At 33.9% G+C, this 22,078-nt stretch overlaps 1 protein-coding gene across 2 annotated transcripts in view; it reads right to left on the bottom strand.

The window, feature by feature from the left end:
• Window positions 1-22,078, bottom strand: part of LOC135216720 (protocadherin Fat 3-like) — a 750,169-nt gene that overhangs the window by 17,525 nt on the left and 710,566 nt on the right. Inside the window, exon 1 of one of the 2 annotated variants that reach the window (XM_064252181.1) lies at window positions 20,738-21,215. The exons of the other annotated variant lie outside the window; for it this stretch is intronic. Coding sequence (XP_064108251.1) covers window positions 20,738-20,786 — 49 coding nt within the window. The 5' untranslated portion in view covers window positions 20,787-21,215. Of the gene's footprint in view, window positions 1-20,737; window positions 21,216-22,078 lie in introns of those variants that run through there. 2 annotated transcript variants of the gene reach the window in all.

The following is a 22,078-nucleotide window of genomic DNA, read 5'->3' as shown; positions in this document are numbered from 1 at the left end:
GATTTTTTTTAAAACCTTGAAATATTTAATACTTTTAATCTGTATTCGTTTCATTTCAACATTATACCTTTTGATGTATTTTTGAACCTACAATGATTTTTAAATCTTGAAAAAGTGAACTTGTAAATTTTAAAATCTTTTCTTTAATTCCTTTTCTAAAGATGTATTGTTACCTACTCTTTTCTTTTAGAATTATTAAATGCTTTTACATACAATAAGGTTTGATAATCAACTATTAAAAAGAAGGACTTCCACAAATGTCCAGGGACGCAAATGTCCTGCCACCGAACCGTTTCTTTATTTTTTTTATTAATACACAAATAAAAAATACAATATCATCTGATAAATATTTCTAAACGTGACATAAACGTTCTTATGATATTCAAGAGAGAGAGAGAGAGAGAGAGAGAGAGAGAGAGAGAGAGAGAGAGAGAGAGAGAGAGAGAGAGAGAGAGTTAATACGCTCTTTACTTAGTCGAAGCCTATCAACCGAATTAAAAAAAAAAAAGTACTCCAAAGAAAATTTCCAAGGCGTGGAAGTTTCCAACCAATGCCATGTCGGAAAAATTTTAATTTGCAACTGTGATGTCCCCAGCTTCTTACTGGGGGTTGATATGCAAGGGAGAAACAGACCTTACTATATCTTGTATAGACATGTGTACGTTATGAATATGTGAATACCCTACTTAAGTGAGTCACTTAACATACACACATATATATATATATATTATATATATATATATATATATATATATATACATATATATATATATATATATATATATATTATATATATATATATATATATATATATATATATATATATATATATCTATTTGTACACGTGTGAGTGGGTGTGTGGTCTATGTGAAAGATATTAGGTAATTCGATTTGCTTAAATTGAAACATTCTTCCCGATAAGGTGGGAAAGTTAATTTTCCTTTGTTAATAACATATGTGCAACATCCGAATGAGTCATTTTTCAATGAGGACAAAGTCCAGATGGAATAAAACTTAATCTGGGAAAGTTGTTTATAATTCATACGTTCCATTTACACAGACGCAAATGAAATTCTGAGACCCAGACATGAAGACGAACCGACAAAAAATCGTCCAGATTACGCCCTCGTATAAAACATTAATTCAATTCCTTCTTGCCGTCATTACCTAGAATCTCATTTCTTTCCAAATTAAGATCCCTTTGAAGTATTCTCAGTCTGGGGTCCTTCTCCTCTCAGATGCATTCAGAGCAGAAATGAAGTTGGCTCTCTTTTCTGTTTGGACATTCGTAAACCTGTCTGGAACATGAATTGCTGTCTTGTCAGTTGAAATTTGTCAGTATGTTTCTTATACTACTTTCCAAGTTACGGTTATAAAACATGTTTTCTGTATGAATTATAATTTCAATCTAAAACAAGAGACAGACGTCGACATACTTATGTACATCCACAGAAACATCCAGCCATTCACCCAAAAATACATACACGCACACTCTCTTAAAATAGGCGTTTTTAGGTTTTTTTTTTTTTAAGCGATTTTGCCTTTATAGATTTCAATAATAGCTAATACTTTGCACGCCTGATGCTTTCAAAATAAAGGTAATACTAGCTTTCAAGACGGAAAAGCATAAACACCCACATACACATACCCACTGACGTACACGTACACACATCTGCACACACTGACCAATTCAAAAAGGAAGACACGCCGATAAGTCTTATACATGGGTATATTGAAAAATGGTTTAGTAATTCATAACTCTTCTGTTTCGTAGCTTTTCAATGATATTACGCTCAGAGGTTTTGCCATAACAAAATCATGATTTTACTTCAACTTTCCTCTTATTCATTACCAAACGACTGTTGTAAACACTGAACTCAATGCTCCTATTACTGCCAAATACCACCACTCGTGTGAGTCATGGACTTCAGTCAAATTCCTTATAATCTTAAAAGTGGAAAAATGGTGTGGTTCTATCATTCAAAATTGTTAGAAGGCATGATCAGAGTGATAAATCCAAAGTTTATCTCCGGTCACATAAAACGGTTGAAAACGTTCTAAATTCAATTCATCATCATGAGATCTCCTTCTGAGTACTGTAGACATTTGGAGTGTTTTTGGAAGCAAAAATCCTTCCTCCCAGAGTCTCTCCTATCACCAGTTAATAATATAAGAATTATTTCTTCAAGTCGACAGGTTTTCTGTTCATGGATCGTCCAACAGGTAAGTTTTGCAACAACGGTAGATCTACGTATGCTCAAACTTTGTACATAAAATTTCTGTCATGTTAACTTTAAAAAGAATAGTTTTGTAACTGGAAGGGTATTATTAAGCTCCAGACACAGAAGTTTTACAGTTAAGATTAAGCTTGCAAATTCTACTTATTCTTCATACTCGTCATACGATGGTACGGGTTTGTACAGCAACTGTAATTATTCTGGTCAACTAGAAGCAGCGGAAGACACAGCCCTCTAATTATGCGAGATGTAATTCTCAAAGAAACTTTTCTGCTTTAATGTGTATTACTATAATACACAATTCCTATTCCTGACAAGGAAATTCATAAAAAAATAATACCCTGTCGCTTTGGAATGGTGGGACAAGTAAACCTAATGCAAAAGTCTTTCATGTGGCCATAGCAGGATATAAACATCTTTTATACGGAGAATCTAAAATACATACACACACATACACACACACACACACACACACACACACACACACACACACATATATATTATATATATATATATAATATATATATATATATATATATACGTATATAATGAAATTCTATACAAAAAACAATCTATTATCTTCTTTTGACATTGGATGCGAAAAAATTGCTATCAAAACCGCAGCTTTTAACTATGATATAGTAACTGATTTGAGAATGTATAAATTTCAATTGTTCGAACAAGGGGTACATGGTAACTATTAACCTTATGGTTACAGTCATATTTACATTGTTCACAAAAGTCACGTGTCTTAACACTAATTTAATCCAGTACGTTCGTCGTTGGTATATGCCTTAGTTCCAAAGATATTTTGCAATATATCATTAAGATCAGGGAAACTCCATTTTCAAACGTGGCTTTTCGAGATAAAAAAAAAATGCCAGCAAGGGACTTTCTTACAAGTCAAGTGTCTCAGGGTGTGAAAAGAAGGGAAGGGTCTGGTGTGGACCTCCGGACTGTGAGACTATGCCAGACGAACAAAACGTGACAAATGTGTATCCTCCGCCTTTAACACCATTGTGGAAGCTCTGTTGATTTAGATAATGGTAATCTATTTTTTCTGTTTTTTCTAAAATGTAAGTGATGCACAAAATTATTTCTTCAAATATATTAATTAGATTAAACATAAATTATGTAAACAAAAGATATGGTTTGATGTAACAATTCGGACACTATGAAATACGTATGTACATTGGTACAAAAATTAGGTAGAAGTGAGGAAAGAGATATGGTAAGATTCATTGTTCCAGTGTGGTCAATATCAACAGGATATTGAAGAAAATTGTGAGGAAAAATATCACGCATATTAGAAAAATGTTTAAAATAATAATAATAATAATAATAATAATAATAATAATAATAATAATAAGTGGCGCCGTGGCAGAGTGGGTTAGGTTGTCAATGGACTGGTTAAGCAACATTGGGGCTGGTCAGTCGTTGGATGGGAGACCGCTCTCCTCGGCGTTGATTCCTTGGGAAAGGATCTTTACCATAATTTCCTCAGTCTACTCAGCTGTAAATGAGTACCTATCCCTGACGGGTAGGGTCCAAGCTATGGGTTAAATAGCAAAACTCAGCAATGATGTTAAGAAATGAAGAATAAACGACAACGCACGAAATGGAACCTCTGGCAAACAGAGGAGCTTCGTCCGGCAGCCAGGCATTCAACCCAATTGAAGGGGAAGACGGTCGTCATCCAGCAACTGACCACCACAACGACAGTAACCAACAGCCTGAGACTGGAGCTACAGAAGCAAATTAATAATAATAATTATCATTACATGCAAAAATTATACTTTTAGCAAATCGTCTGCTCTTATTACTAAAGAATGTAAATTTATGTTAAATTTGTATGTTTAACGTTACTTATGTATGTATGCATAATACACGCATATATTATTTATATATATATATATATATATATATATATATATATAGTATCTATATATATTATATATATATATATATATAATCCATATCTATCCAGGACCTTTTCAATCTCACAAAAAACTTACATGAACCTAATTTGCATTAACTCTTGATTTTTCAACAAAATTCTAAACTGCACACCCTCATGTACAAAAACTTGCCCAAAAGTTGTCGTGTACGAAAGCTAGTTTATAATCGTCCCATACGTTTCACAACAAGAAAACTTTGCATATTTGTGCTTGTCATTGCTAAGAAAAAAATCCAATATTCTTGCCATAGAAAGAAAGAAAGAAAGAAAGAAATAAAGAAAGAAAGAAAGAAAAGAAAAACAACACTGCGGTGAGAACAAGGACGAAGAATGAATGAAATCCAACTGTTTAAATGAAGTGAAACGTCATTTAAAAGCCTCTATAGTTGGTTCAAAACTAAAGGTTTCATTGGGGTCACCGTTATTCTTCTGTTTTTAATTATGTTCTATATTTACTCCTATTACATTTGATTTATGTTTGTTATTTCGTTATAGTTTTTTTTATAAATTAGGCCGGACAACTTGTGAATAACTTGTTGTAATTACATAGTCACTAGAGAGTACAGAGTAACTGCATGTAATAGATATTACGAAATATTCTAGAGCCTAGTGATATGGGTATGCACATTTACAAGGAGCAAACTTCTGAAACGAACTACGATCACAAATGATAACTATTGTTTAGGAAACCCTTCCAGAAAGCGACGAAGAACAAAGATGGACACACTTGACAGAGCTTGATTTAACACCATATCTCCCCAACATCACAGAATAATCATGACCGAAGTAAGGTGGCGTGACATGGAAATGAAGACAGTGGACGATGTGAAAATCAGAATTGAAGATAGTGACATGGAAATGAATTGAAGAGTGAGTGCCGTGAAAATCAGAATTGAAGATTAGTGAAAACAAGAAAATGAAGAAGAAAGTGGATTGAAGATAGTGGGCGTGACCATCGGAAATGAAGACACTGACGTGCAAAATGGAAACTGAAGATTAGTGAGCGGAAAAATCAGAATTGAAATATAGTGACGTGAAAATGGAATTTAAGATAGTGACGTGTTAAGCATAACTAAAGAGAGTAACGGGAAAATCGAATAGGTAATATTGATGTAAACTAACAGAGAATTGAAGATAATGACGTGAAAATGGAACAGGAGATTGTGACCGTGAAAAAATATAATAAGAAAGAAAAATGACATGAAAATGGAATGAAAGCTAATGCAGTGAAAACTGAATTCAAGATAGAGACGTCAAAATGGACGGCACTTGTAAGCTTTTTAAAGCTGCTCATTTCTATTGATCAGTTATACCTACACAGTCGACCTGTGCAGGACAAAACTGAACGTTGGTGGGTTCAGTTTTGCCCGCTCAGGTCTGCAAGTATAACTGATCGTTAGTGGCAGCTTTAAGAGAGAATCTATTCTTCCTAGAGGACCTTGCATCTTCATTATACGACATGAATGCTGAATTTGAGCTTGCATGGTGCAATGCTAATTCCGATACGATCACTTCAACGCATTGTAGATGACTGTATATAAAAGGCCTGTACATTATGTCCTAGCATTTTATACTGTCTCATTATCATCTCGTTTTGAGTTTATCTGATTTATGAAACAGAATCTCCTCTTAAGCAATGCCAATGATGATAAAATGGCAGTACTAGCAATAAATGAAAAAAAATATATATATTTACTTTGTCACCCTAATTTTGTCAGAACCGTTACGAAGCTTCAATATAATATGGAAGCTAATTAAACACTACTAGCTGCCTTACTACGTATTACACTACTCTCGATCTTGCCAACGCATTTGGTCAAACGTCCCTTAAAGCACCTTTGGCAGGTTTCAGAGATCAGAGTATCTCTTTCAGCTTGGATTATCTCCTTTCCATTTGTGCCCAGTAATGCTTCCCTTTTCCACCACCATTTCCATTTGTCGCCTGACACGTTTATTCCTAGTCCACGGTTCCTTAGTAGGAGGCAGGAATGGGGAAAGGGAGGCCAGGCCAGTGTTTTGTTAGTGGAGGGGAGGAGGAGGAGGAGGACAGGAGGAGGAGGAGGAGGAGGAGGGAGGAGGAGGAGGGGAGGAGAGAAAAGAAAAAGGAAAAGATGAGGGGAGGTGTAATTGGGTAATCGCCATAGCTTCGACCCTAAGGCTTTCCAATCAGTCACTGTCTGGCGTGATGTTATTGGCTTTTCTGGTAAGAATTAATTTCCACACCGTGTGCGCTGTCAGTGCTTATTGCATTCCTGCTTATGGGAAGGGCTCTCAACAAACACTATAATAAGAGTGTAGAAGACGAAATATATTGCAAGGAAAATAGGTCTCCATTTTCAACTTTTGCCTTTTTATATATTTTACGCATGCTACAGTAATAAATCTGCGAAGATTTTGCATGATGATAAATCCTTTAAAAAACCTTTTTAATTTTATTTATTCAAGATGTTTTTCTAAGTTAAAGGCCCCATTTACATCCAAATTTAATGAGAACTGCAGCCGTAAAACAATTGTGAAACCACAAATGGGAACTGTAAAATGAACGTCAAACGATCTATCCCACTTATGTGAAAGGAGGAAAAAGAGTGCAAGGAAAATACCGGTAAAATCTTAAATGATTTTTGAGCCAACTCCCTCTTCAGTGTGCATAGTGTAACAATGGTTTAAGAGGGAGAGATGTATAAAAATTATAACAAAATATTTGAGTATAGGGTTAAAATGAGGGCATAATTCAAACGATTTTGGAGAAAGCAAAGTGCTACCGAAAACACACCTAGATATATTGTGTGCTGTTAACTATTGATTTCCCTATATTATGGAAATACATACCGACTCTCTCCTTCCAGTACTCTAAAATTGCTTAAATTTGTTCGTATGGCGGTCATTACATCGACCCATAGTGTCCCTGCATAAAAACTAGATGCTGAAAACACAACCAGGGTAAAATAGACACACACACACACACACGTAAAAAACTATTAGCAAAATTGTCAATTGGGACAAACATCCGTCCCTACCCCTCCCGAAAGTTCAACCTCTTTGCTGGAAAAGGAACCAAAGAAACGACAACCCTTAATCCTCGAGCCAGCTCATCCTTTTGTAGTCCCAGTCATTCAAAGAGGGCCATGTGTATGCCGAAGAGGCAGGCATTAATTTAACTAAAGCGACTGAAATTGACTCGAAATGGAGGTAGGTGTTCCAATGAAGGCAACGAGGGACCGCCAGAACCTATCGCCAGATCATCCAGCAAAGAGATGCGATCAGCGAAGGGCGAAATGAATGCTCTGGCCCCACCGACCAGTTCAGCTGATCGTTTGAAGTCCCACTCGAGGGGATATGGAGAGTAGCTCTGATGTTATTACTGCAGGTGGAGAATGATTCTCCGAGGACAGAGGAGAAGGGCCTTCTCATTACCTTAAAGGCCTCAGTTAATGACGGTATCATGGAGGAAATTAAGCAAAGCAATTAGTACTCTCTCTCTCTCTCTCTCTCTGCCTGAAAGATTCTCCAGAAGAAACGCTTACGACAGCCATCTTTCCCTGTTCTGAAGTGCACACGTAGCCGTTTATGACTCGCAACGTCATTCCTCCTTTCATTATTGCCTAACCTTGCATTATGAGGGGGAGAAGGGCTGGCCAAACGATTCCTAAAACAGCAATAAGGAGAAAGAACGTGAATTTCTCCGTGTGATTTCCAGCCTTCGAGGTCGTAACTTGGGAGGCTGTAATTCTCGAAAGACACGCGGGACTTCCATTACGCCTGCAATTGCATTGAGATCTTGCCCTAATTCAGTAACTAGATGAACTGCATGAAGAGAAAAGTAAATTATCCTTAAGTATTCCGAAAGGCTAACAAATGTAATCGCTATATTAGTAATACCAACACTGAAAAAATACATGAACTGATTAAATCAGAATCCCTACAAATATTCCTAACAGGAATTGCCGGTTATGTATACCATAATAATATATTCATTTCTATATCGATATTCATCCGGTAGTAACCATGCTATGATATAATCCAGCGCCTGCACTACTGTTCTAGAAATACATAAGAATCCCCGATCATATTGTATTGAATGGTTACAATCCCGATATTTGCAATCAAAAGTTATATAGCAGGAGAGACGGCAATCACCGTTGCTGATATATTTTTAGCATTCCCATCAATGGCATGATATAAAATTGATTAACATCAAGGGTCAACATTGTGGAAAAGTTACAATATAGTTTCGGTAATTACACAAGCAGTGAGAAAAAGGACATCCATCGAAAGAGGAAATTAGATACATTTAAAAAATTACAATAACACAAACAGGTAAAACTTAATAGGAATATTAATATCGTTTTAAATATCTTTAACAAAGGTGAAATGATTCAGCGGTCATTGTGGCTGCCTAGCATTTTTATTTTTTTATTCTTCATTCACATATTTTTTTTAATTCCTGCCCTTGCAATGAAAGGAAACGAAATTCAGGATTTGTCCATTCTCGGGGGTCTGTCCTAAAAGGCACAGGAGTATGAAGGTAAATTTCCTTTGATTTAGTCTTTCTTTTACAAAGCTGACACTTTAAATCTTTTAGATGTGGATTAGTAAAAACGAAACAGTAAATAATGCAGATGAGAACATGAGAATATGGGAAAAGAAATTTGTGTAAACAAAAAGGGCAAGTTCTTTGTTTTTTAAATGTTCAAAATACTTGAACAAACATCAAACAATTTAGCTAAGAATAAAAAAATTCTTTTCAAAACAAACAAATATTATGTAAATCCTAAACGCAAATATAAATTGGATACACACGTGTATAAATACATACATACTTATTAAATATACATTATATATATATATATATATATATATATATATTATATAAGTATATATATATATATATGCAATATAAAAACACCGTATCGTGCTTCCAAGAAATCAATATACATATATATATATATATTTATATATATATATATATATATATATATATATATATATATATAGTATATATATATATATATATATATATATTATATATATATATATATATATATATATATTATGCTGCTACTTTTTCTATAACGCATATATCTTCTCCTTGACTGTAAAAAATGTTAGAAAAGAGTTTAGTAGATAATTGGGAAGAAAATCAAGAGGTTAATCCAAGGAGAGTATGTAAAAGAACTTAGGGAAAGGGGAAAAGATTGAAAGAGATTAGAAAATTCTCTTTAGAAAATCTGAAAGTGAGTCAAGAGAAAATGAAAAGGAGATATGATGCTAAGACTAAGCTAAGAAGTTTTAGTGTTGGTCAACAAGTGTTAGTATTCTTACTTGTGAAGGGCTTTCCCCTCACTAATAAATTTCAAGGTCCTTACAAGATAATTCAGAAGTTAAGTGATAGAAACTTATGTGATTGAAACACCAGAAAGAAGACGACAAAGAATATACATGTGAACCCCTTGAAACCTCATTTCTCACAAACTAAATCTGAAACTGTGTCAATAACACAAATACCTTTATCTACAAAAGACGATGATGGCTACAAATTGTGAGCTGAAAGCAAGATGAACAACTCTTTAATTTTGGAAAATTTGGAGAATAAACTGAAACATCTGGGTGTTGAACAAGGTGAAGACTTGAGTGAAATAATTAGAAGTTTTCCAGACATGTTTGCAGATGTACCTAAGCGTACTGATCTGACTAAGCATGAAATCAAGATTCAAGAAGATGGAAAACCATTCAAGCAAAGAGTCTATCGCTTATCACTTTATCATCGAGATGTTTTGAAGAAGGAAGTTGAGTATTTGCTGCAACATGGATTAGCAGAACCCAGTTCAAGTAACTTCAGTTCTCCATGTGTGTTAGTGAAGAAACCTGATGGTTCATTTAGAATGTGTACTGATTATAGAAAACTGAATTGTATTAGTGTGGCTGACAATTATCCTTTGCCTCTTATAGATCAGTTACTTGATAATATTGGGAAGCCAAGTTTGTTTCCAAGATAGACTTGTTGATAAGATATTATCAAATTCCCTTAGATGAGAATGCTAAGTTGCTGTCAGCTTTTATTACTCCTTTTGGACTGTATCAGTATACTGTTCTGCCATTTGATCTGATGAATGCACCTGCAACATTCCAACGAGTGATAGATCAACTGCTAGGATCTATAGAAGGAGTAGGTGTATACCTTGATGACATAGTGATTTACTCTACAACAGGGGAAGAACATCTGAAGACTCTGAGGAAAGTTTTCAAGAAACTACAAAAAGCAGGACTAACAGTCAACCTAGAGAAGAGGGAGTTTGGAAAGGCAACTGTGCAGTATCTTGGGTTTGAAGTTGGGAAAGGCCTTCTTGCTCCAGTAAATGCTAATGTAGAAGGTATCCATAAGGCTACCCCACCTACTACCGGGAAACTGCTACAGGGATTTTTAGTCATGGCTGGATTCTATCGTCGTTTCTGCCCAAATTTCTCAGCCGTAGTAGCTCCCTTGACAGACTTAACTAGTCCCAAAGCTAAGTTTGTTTGGACTCCAGAGTGTCAAGAATCCTTTGAGAAGGTAAAAGCCATTTTAACTTCAAGACCAGTACTTCAAGCTCCAGACTTCAACAAGAAGTTTGTAATACAAGTTGATGCTTCTGACTGTGGCATTGGAGCTGTTCTACTCCAAGAAGATGAAAATAATATCCACCACCCTGTGTGCTTCATGTCTTCAAAACTGAAAAAACATCAGAAAGTATACTCAACAATCAAAAAGGAAAATTTAGCCTTAAACACAGCATTGAAAAAGTTTGAAGTGTATGTGAACAGACCTAGGAATTAAGAAATTTTAGTGTTGTCTGATCACAATTCCCTATCATTTTTCCAGTAAATGAAAAATCATAATCAAAGACTGACAAGGTGGTCTTTGTGCTTGCAACAGTATAACTTAAGAGTGCAGCACATTAGTGGCAAAACAATGTAGTTGCTGATTATTTATCCCGTTGCCAATCGTTGGATTCAACACCGTGATAACTAATCTCCTGGGGGAGATACATTATATGCTGCTACTTTAATAATGCATATATCTTCTCTTTGACTGTATAAAATGTTAGAAAAGAGCTTAGCAACATTTTCAGGATTTCTTATTTAGCTTAGAGTTATAATGTGTGTTCAGATTTCGCATAACATAATTCAAAAAGTTAATATAATGTAGAATGTAAAGAGAGAGAGATTAACTTTGTCTGTTCCAAGAAAGAATTGTTTCCGTAACCTGTCAACACGTTTGATTAGAGGAACTCGAAGATCTCCGTCTTGTTTTCATAACCTGTCATCACGTTTGATAAGGGACTAATATTTCAGACGAATAAGTGTCTTTGTTGAGCATACAACGTACATGACTGGTTTCAGACGTATACTTCTTTGTCGAGATAACAACATGCAGATTTCACAATTTTTCTGTAAAGTTACGTCATATTGGAAGCTTCTAGAAAGATTGCCTCATCTTTCGCATGACCAAAACGTTTAGTGTGAAATCCACTGTGTTCAGTTTCTGTACGAAAAGAAAGCATTCATTCAGACTTACAACATGCTGGCGTTTAGATCTCCCCTCCCCCTCTCTCTCCCTCACCATACTTGATATTAACTGTGTTCAGTTTCCGTACAAAAAGAAAGCATTCATTCAGACTTACAACATAATGGCGTTTAGATCTCCCCTCTCTCTCTCCCTCACCATACTTGATATTAACGTAACATAAAGATTTTATACTTACTGCATGGTCACTCGTGAATTTTAGATTTCGGATTTCTTAGTTATTTAGTATTATTTAGTGCTTTTTGTGGAATCTGAACAAACATTGTACAAGTGTAACGGTGCCTTATCTTTTGTGAAATCTTGTGAATTGGTGAAATTTTTGGAGTTAGCTGCAGCAGAAAGAAAATTGGTACCAAGGAAAAGTGTTACTATAATCTTATTAGTTGCAACTAATGGTTACAGTGGTTTGGAGAACGATTTAAATTTTTACACATTTCAAATTTTTGTGTTTTGTGTTTGTTTCATTTAAAGTGATGTTTTTCTGTGCATTTATCCAATTTTCTTATTGAAGTGATTTTTTGTGCATTTATCCATTTTTCTTATTGAAGTGATTTTTTTGTGCATTTATCCATTTTCTTATTGAAGTGATTTTTTGTGCATTTATCCATTTTTCTTATTGAAGCGATTTTTTTGTGCATTTATCCATTTTCTTATTGAAGTGTGTGTTTTTATTTTATATTCTGTGTGATTAGTGCTTTTTACAATTTTGGTATTTTCCATATTTTTCTGGGATGTGTTTTCATTTGCAATCACAATTTGATTAACTTAATTGTTTTCATTAATTAACCATTGCACCTTTAATTGAATTTAACTCTTGAGAATTAATTTGCATTTACTTAGAATTCTTTTCAAGTTTTATTGTTGTTTGGCACTTGTGAATTTATTTCCAAATTTTAATTGTTGCCTAACACTTTTGAATCTGATTGAATTAATTTTCTTGATTTTTGTTTTGAATTTTAGTATATAAAATTAAATTTTGAATTTAATTTTGCATAATTTAATTCAAGAAATGAATTTTAAACTTTTGCTTTGTTTTTATTTTTTAAGTAACAGTAATTTTCCCAGATATTGTAAATTTCACTTATAAATTTTGAGTTTGATAATAAATTTTTGTATTTAAAAGTTTTATAAGTGTTTTCTTCTTCACCAGTATATTTATATGATCTATGTTAGGTAGAAACATGGAGTAGTAATTGAGCTATTTTCCTTCAATTTACTTGAAGTGAGTTAGAACCAGGGAAGTACTTAGACTTCTGAAATCAGGGAAATACTTAAACTTTTAAAGTGGTTGATGGAGTGATGCCCTTTAATTAAATTGATTACATATAAGATTACCTCACACCTGTTTTAAATGAACTTAGTCTGATTTTCTGCAATACTGGTAAGTTTAAGGGATCACTGTTGCCTTTAGTAGTATTCAGTCGTTTAAGTACCCTTGGTATTGAAGGTTAAGGTGCCTGGCTGTTGTGAGGTAATAATAAATGAATGGTAAGTGTAGTAATTAGATACTTGGCACTTCGTCACACACACACACACACACACACACACACACACACACACACACACACACACACACATATATATATATATATATATATATATATCTATATATATATATATATATATATATATATATAACACATTTTATACATAAAGATTCCAGAAATTGATGGTTTTGTATCTTACTGTCTCACTTAGGTAATTTCTTCTTGAAACGTTGGTTGAACTATGTGGTTATTTTCGACTAATGCTACTCCTATGCCTGACTCTTTCTTTTGTTTATGGATTGATATTCTCAAGAGGCACAAGTATTTACTTCCTAGCCGTCCTTTTTTGTACAATACTACTTTTCCTACGTACATGTTCTTTCCGACAGGGGTCATCTCTTGTCTGTTAACTGCGCTCTCTTCTCTCCCTCTTGTTATAGAACCCACTCCCTAAATGTCACCTAATAGCTTAGCTGTCCTTTCTTGCTCATTTTTCTATGGGGAGAGTTGCCCGTTGTCGTTGCTCCTCGGCTGCAAACTCATTGATTTACCAAGGGATTCGTTGTGTTTCCTGACATAGCGTTCAGTAATGAATTTTTCCTCACCTCAGCAATAATTTCAATACCAACGTTCGTATTCTAGGTCTCCCCACACCCGAGTATCTCCATAGAATCTCGTTTCTCAACATCCTTATAAATTCCTATTTCCCAGGCGCAGTTTGGAGGAAAATTGGTTTCCTCAAGAGTTAGGCTTATCTTGCGGAAGAAGAAGAGGAAGTTGGAATTCTTCCAAATGATACTCTTACTTTCCCTTATTTCTTGAATAACAAAGTTTTGCGATAGGTTTGATTGGGGGTTTCGCAAATGTGACTTCATTTGCTGAAACTTTCTGTGGACAGCGAGCTTTCATTAACACATTCAGCCACTACTTTCTGTGAATTGCTTAAACTTTCACTTTTCAAATCTTGAATATTTAAGTTGCGAATCAATCACTTAATCTTTACTTATACCTGAATCTGCTAAAACTGAAGCTCAATTTATTCTTTTTACTAAGAATTTTATTGAATCGTAACTGGCGGTAGTTTCAGTGTGATTAGAACGAGCAAATTAAAACATTCAAGTGGCCCTTGTTTCGGCTTCTTCAGAGGAGAAACTGAATTATAATGCTGAGGCCTCTGGACCAAGCAACCTTTGGCCAGCCCTATGAGACTGAGTGAATGAGGTCAGTGGTCTGGTTAAAGTTCTTCATAATGATAGCAGATAAACTTATGCATCCAATGACCGAGGTAAGTAAGAAAAAGGAGGCAAAACGATACAAGATGAGACTGGAGCTCACAAGAAGCAGTCTCCTCTTAGGGATAAAAGGATTAAGAGGGGCGAAATCCAGACAGGAAGAGAATGAACGACTTTGGCTGTAAAAGGAAAAGGGACGGCCTCTGGGGAGTTCAGCGAGAGGTTTCCGATTTCCATAGGGTGAACTGTCTGGAACAGGTTGGCCTTCTGGGAACAGTGACTGAAAAAAATACCCATAGAAATGGAGAAAGGGATCAAAAGAAGCGGCAAGTTTGGATTGAGTGAGTGATCCTGTTGGAGAAAGAGACCAAGAATCAAAGATTTCAAATCTGGGAGCAATATTATAAACGACGATGAACAAGTCTAACCTAAAGCTTATATATCTAAGCAGACCAAAAGAGATTCCAGCATTTCTACTCTTCACTTAATGCTCTTTAAGCAATTCTAGACATTGATTCAATGTCAAATGCATTCGAAATGAACTGAAGACAAACATTTTTATATAAATAAATAATGTAAGACCAACATAAGCTCAGATATTTGAGACGACTGAAAAAGCATCAGGGCATTTATGCCACTCACTTCATGCCCTATCAGTAGACTTAAAAATTCGGACTTAGTCGGAAACGGTCTGCAATGAACGGAGGGCAAAAACGTTTATACAATTACATAGATAGAGGTCATCAGTGAAATAACCTCACAACATCAGAGTAAATAAAACAAACAAACAAACAAACAAAGAATAAACAATTCTAAAACAGGTGAAGGAGCAAGAATTGTGGAAGATTTAATCATTGGGAAAATTAAAAAAATAGACAGAGTGGGAGATGATACAATTTCTTTTTCTGTAAGTTTCTATTACTGAAGGTAAACGTTCTCCTTATTTTTACAAATGACTATTTTGACTGAAGTCTGAAGAATAATCTTAAAATGAAATAGCAATATTTTAAAGTTTCACTTTCTCAGGTGCAATAAGAAACTGAGATATGTAATACTTTAATAATTAATATCTCGATCTTAATAGTTTAATATTCTCCTGCTTTAATACTTGACAGCTGTGAAGACCTATCACTGAAAAACGAATGAGCAGGTTCTTTATAATAAGACAGAGCACAAACGTGTTTCAAAACAGCAAACAGAGGGGGACAAATTACAGTTTTTTATAAGTAATAATCTTTTCCTAAAATAGTTATGACTAGATTTCCGATTTTGCGATATTATTGAAGCATCGAAATAACACAAAGTATCCGGGACGTAAAGCACGTAGTCGAGTACCGGTACAGAAATCATAATCAGCATTATAGCTACGTGATGTACGAGGAAGAATAATGATAATGATGATGAGTACAAATATAATATCAAAATAATAATATAATATTAAAACAACAGAATCCCAGACTTCCCCCCTTGACATTTATGCCATATTAAGTGGACAATATAATAAAGTATCCTAGTTATTACTTGAAATTAGGTAGTTTATGCAAAGGGGAGAAAGAAAGAAAATGGACAACATCTCTCTCTCTCTCTCTCTCTCTCTCTCTCTCTCTCTCTCTCTATATATATATATATATATAGATATATATATATATATATATATATACATATATATATATATATATATATAATATATACATATTTATACATACACACACACATATATATTAATATTTAAATTTAAAATATAATATTACCATTATATTATATATAGATATATATATATATATATACATATGTTTATAGATGTATATACAATATATAGTGCAAGTAAATATATGTAATCAATGCGTGACTGAAACTGAAAGCAGCATAATGATGGAGTCTTTATTCTTAGAAAATAAGGTTTTTGATATTGTGTACTGATTACTGTCTGTAACATTATATCGCTTAATGCCGCCAAGTTAATATGTTTTGCACCCACGCCAAGGATAGTTCAAGGATCATAGAATTTAGGCCAATGGCCAAGCGCTGGGACCTATGAGGCTAAGGACACTGGTTAGCATCTAAGTATCTCGTTCACTTCCGAATGTAGTCACACGCTTTACATATATACATCGCCATTCCGATATTCGTTACCTTAAATATCGGAATGTTTTAGTATATATATAGATATGTATATATAATATATATATATATATATATATATATATATATATATAATATATATATATATATATATATATATATATAAGATATTTCGCTGGTCGATTTGCTTGGATTTGCTTAACGCAAGCGAAAGTGATTCGATAAGTTTAAACCTTTTCTTTGGAAAATTTAATTCAACGTTGAAAACTTAGAACTGTATGCCGAAATCCCACAGAATTTGTAATAAATATAATAGCAAATAGTATGTGCTTATTTACTGCATCAAATTAATATCCACAAGCATTGTTTAAAGTTCCTCCTTGGGCCAGTGGTTTGCGTACCCGCCTATCAACTGGTAGCCCGAGTTCGCTCCCAGCTACTGCCAATGCGGAACCATAATAACTTATTTCTGGTGATTAGAAATTCATTTATCGATATACTTTGGTTTGTATCCCACAATAAGCTGTATCTTCAGTTGCTAAGTAACTAATTGGTTCCCAGCCACGTAAATAAAAATCTAATCCTTCGGGTCAGCCCTAGGAGGAGCTGTTAGTCAGCTCCTCAGTGGTCTGATATACTTGAGATATACTTAACTTAGCAATTCCCTAAGGGCAATTTTCGAGAAATAAAGTATTTTCACGCTTTTTGGTCGCTAAATACAAAGGTATGGTAATCATCTACTGCATCTTGATCATTCAAATTACTACAGTTGACTAAGATATTAATAGTTATTGTCAATTACTGCCGATTTTTTCAAATGAAAAAATAATCTTGGGTTCATCACCTGCACGGATGCCAAAACCATCAACGTACTTATTCGAGTATTCTCTCTTGATTAAGTACGTTTATGGTTTTGGCATTTGTGCAGGTGCAGGTGATGAACCGAAGATCATTTTCCATTTGAAAAATAGGCAGTAATTGACAAAAACTAGTAATATCTAGTCAACTATAGTAATTTGAATGATTAAGCTGCAATTGATGAGTACCATATATTGGATTTTATCGTTCAATCCTGAGAAAAAATATTTGTTTCACTGAAAGAAAAGTAGTTCTTGGTGACTTATTGTAAGTTTAAAGCCAAATAACCCAATATGTCCATCCTAAATGTTCTGGCGCAAAAAAAGGTACTAGTGTCACTGATCATAAATAAACAGGTCTTCATTGTCAGCGAACTTAATTCTTATACTGACCCTGTAAACATTGTGACATTTCAAGGCCGTATTAAATTTTAAATAAACCTCTTCTGAGTGTTTTCTCACCCTTTGCTTTGAAACCTAAATGGAGAAATGGCAATGTGATCTGATAGAAGAATTCTTAGGAATGTCAAATTACCATATTACAAATATATACAAATTATAAACTTGCAAATGGAGTGAAGTTATGCGCATACTACAGTAATATTCTTACGAAAGGGTCAGGAGCCAGAAACTGTGTCTCTTTATAAAACAAAATTATTGGCAGCAATACCAACTATTCCCTACATCTTGTCAATCTGATTGTGACCTATAAAGTAGACTGTAATTTCTTAGGAAACCTATTTTGTAAGTTAGACTAATAATCGATGTGTTTTTGTATTTATTAACATATTTTGTTGGTTTGTTCATTATGATAATTATCAGTTGAAAGGTTCCAGAGTTCATAAAGGTGTACTGCTTTGCTTGTATTTAAATTTGTATGTCATTGTTGCCAGAGGTTTAGCTTTCGTTACGTATAGCCAATCATCCACCGAGAAAGAGGGAAGAAATGCTGTCATAAGTTACGTAACGAGTGCGTTCGAAACCTTTTTTCTGAGTAAGTTGGCCCGTCTTCAAAAAAAGTCACTTTTACATTATACGTACCAAATTTATTCAACCTACGTAATACAGAATACAGTCAAAATTTATGTGTAGATATAATATGTATTCTGAATAAGCGTTATATTTATGAAATGCATAGATAAAAAGTTATTGCGAAAAAGCCGTGTTACAGAGGCCCGAATCTCATAGTAGCTACGTAAGACCTACAGGTTATTGTGGGATCCGAACCACACTGTATCGAGAAATTAATTTCTAATCACCAGAAATAAAGTCCTCTGATTCCATGTCGGCAGAGTGGGGAATCGAACTCGTCCAAAGTTGAACTACTTTTATTTACAACATTAGATCAGTGACCTAATCAAAATAGAGCACGCAGCTTAGCCGTTACTGTGTAACAGTAATTCATTTCATTGCGTTTGATTTCTGCATTTAAATAAAATGGCATGATCTGGCAACCATACATCATTTCAAGTGCTACCTTCTCTGCTCAGGACTACCTTTGATTAAGCCCAGATCGAGTAGATGTCAAAATATTCAGTTATACGATTAAAGAGGACAAACTACGTATATATAAAAAAATATATATTTACTATAAGTATACAGCATATTCAACATTCGAACATGTCCAAGAACCCTTCACAAAGATAATCAGAAACGCCAATTGGATTGAAGGCACTAAAATGAACCTACTAACCTTGGCTAATTTCACAAATCGGACAGTTATGTTTCGCCGAAGAAGTGAATAACATTATATGCGAGGCTTTGAACAAAATGTTCCAAAACATCGAAGTTCGAATAAGCACCCTTAATGAAATTTCTGCACTAAGTATATTGGGGCGAAGGAAATCCTTTCAACAAACTGGGTTAGCCAATATATTTTCAAACAAGATTTAGAGGACAGGAGACGCTGTCATTATAAATCTCTTGGGGAAAACAGATGTCTTCCACAACCACTTGAATCTTCATTTAAACGCCTCTACGTCTGCGATGAGTAGATCTGATTCTTGTGTTTGGAAATCTGAATGTCACAAAGTCTTACTCTCCTAACTTTTATGACTCTTGAAAAAAACTAATAATCATGAAGCAGTCTCACTGACTGAACTTCATATTGGTAAGGCGCTGTATTGATTTTCGGTTGCGTTGAATCCACTATAAATGATTTAAAATCGACAGGCGACATTCCTACTATTTATCATGCAACCACCAACTTTCTATTTCTTATTCATTGCCCAATCCAACTAACAGCGAGGAAATCCACAATGCGTTCGTTTTCTGAGGAACCTTCTAAAACAGTAACTTATTTTTTGATCAATTTAACACCATTTTGCAATTACCTATACCAACAGGGCAGCATAGTACAAAAGGTAGTACACTTGAAACAATTAAGAATAGCTATAATAGAAAATCTACGTGTTTTAATTCCATTTCAGAAAATGGAGTTACTGGCAATGTTCTATGTTAGCTTTAACTATGATATTCCACTTCTGAATTCCACTCTGGGCATTAAGGAAAATTTTCAGAACATCCGTGAAAAACAAAAGCAATAGCATGGCAGTCATTCGATACACCGATATATGACAAGCACGAACGGCCAATAAGTAGACATATACTATAGTGTTAAATTGTCTGTCTTTCAGTGATCACATACACAAGCCAAGTATTTAAATAATGATACACATACACATACAGCAAAGATGAACCAATGACACATATAACGATCTTCATTCCTCACTTATACTACATTAAAAAATTTTTTGAGAGTAGAGTGATGAGTTTGGAATAATCCCATACAGTCCAATAAGTACATATAATATATTATATATATATATATATATATATATATAATATATATACATTATATATACATTTATATATATATACACTAAAATATTAATGTATAAATGTATATATATATTAATATATATATATAGAATATATATAATATATATATATAATATGTACTTATTGGACTGTATGGGATTATTCCAAACTCATCACTCTACTCTCATTTTTTTTATGTAGTATAAGTGAGGAATGAAGAAAAGAACGTTATATGTCATTGGTTAATCTTTGCTGTATGTTTATGTGTGTATATATATATATATATATATATATATATATATATATATATATATATATATATATATATAGATATATATATATATAAAGTCATATTACATCTGCCTAAATGAACAACAAAAAAACTTCCGTCGGCAGTCACAAAGAACACCATCTTTAAATTCTCCATGCCACGAGAAATCAATGCCTATAACATAAAATAATAAGATATTCAAAAAGTACATGACCTCCAGTATAACTTACCGAGTAAAGTGCTGTTTGTGATGATCTGAAAGATTTTCCCAGGATCCATCCTGAAGGCGAATATTTTCAGTCAAAATCTGACAGCTGAGAACGAGTATATATATATTCTTTATTTTCTTTACAAACTTTATAACAAACCACGCCAGTATTAACACCTCCGCACTGTGCTGTTCATCTGTTCCCTAAAAGCTTTTGATTCATTTTCTGATCTGCATCTTTTGTCTTTTTCCTCTGCCGTCACTTAATCTTTTTCACCAACCAGCTTTCCGGACTGTCTTCCCAACGTGAAAAACTTCTCAGTGGTACATCTTATTTCACCATGCGAACAAACTTCCTGTTTCGAACAAACTTCTAGAAAAGAAAGTTTACGGTGAACTCACTTACGACAAAAAACTTTTAGCTGGCAACTCACTTCCGTTCGTTTAGCAATTATTCATCAATTCCCTCACATTCTTCCTTCCTCCCTTCCTTCCTTCTAAGGTCATTTGAATATTTGTTCGTTCGCTACCACTGGCTAGGCCGAGTCTCGGGAATTCAGACTTCCGGTTTCGCTTTTTTTTTTTTTTTTTTTTTTTTTTTTTTTTTTTTTTTTTTTTTACGGAATCATTTTTCAAAGACTGCCTCATATCATAATGGCTTGTTTAGATATTCTCCAACCAGTTACGTAATTAAATGAAATAACAGGAGGAACGAAGCTTTACTCTCCTCGGTAATGTCATAATAACAAGGACTCAGAAAATAACAAAGTAACTAATAATAATAATAATAATAATAATAATAATAATAATAATAATAATAATAATAAAGACACTCAGACAGAAGACTAGCCTGACAAATCACAGGTCAGAAGTTCAAATCCCCAAAGAGGAAGTTTGTTTGTAATAATAATAATAACAATAATAATAACTATGGTTGAAATAAAAAAAATAAACTTACAAACTACGAAAGCAAATTAAAATTAAATTAAATGAAATTATCAGTCTTCAAACAGAAGACAGATAAAGTAAACGTATTAATACATAGATTGAAATTTTGTGAATTGAAAAAGACGCAATGACCAATATTAGCATAATTCTGTTTTGTATAAATCAGTTTAGGAACCAATGTTCATTGCTTTTTACGAATTATATCATTTTTGCTTCATCTACCGGTACTCTCGCTTCACAAAACGACAGTTCTATGACTAATATAAATAAGGTGTCAGCATATTTCACAGTATGTATATAGACTCGCACATATCACAAATATTTACAGAAATAGCATACAAAAGAATTGAAACAATCATCTGCTACAATACCATTACAGAATTTATAGAAAATCGCCAGTACATGCCTTCATAGG

This window comes from Macrobrachium nipponense, chromosome 6, assembly GCF_015104395.2.
Source record: "Macrobrachium nipponense isolate FS-2020 chromosome 6, ASM1510439v2, whole genome shotgun sequence".
Lineage (NCBI taxonomy): Eukaryota > Metazoa > Arthropoda > Malacostraca > Decapoda > Palaemonidae > Macrobrachium > Macrobrachium nipponense.
The sequence above is the reverse complement of the archived record's forward strand: the minus strand, read 5'-3'. Positions and strand labels throughout refer to the sequence as shown.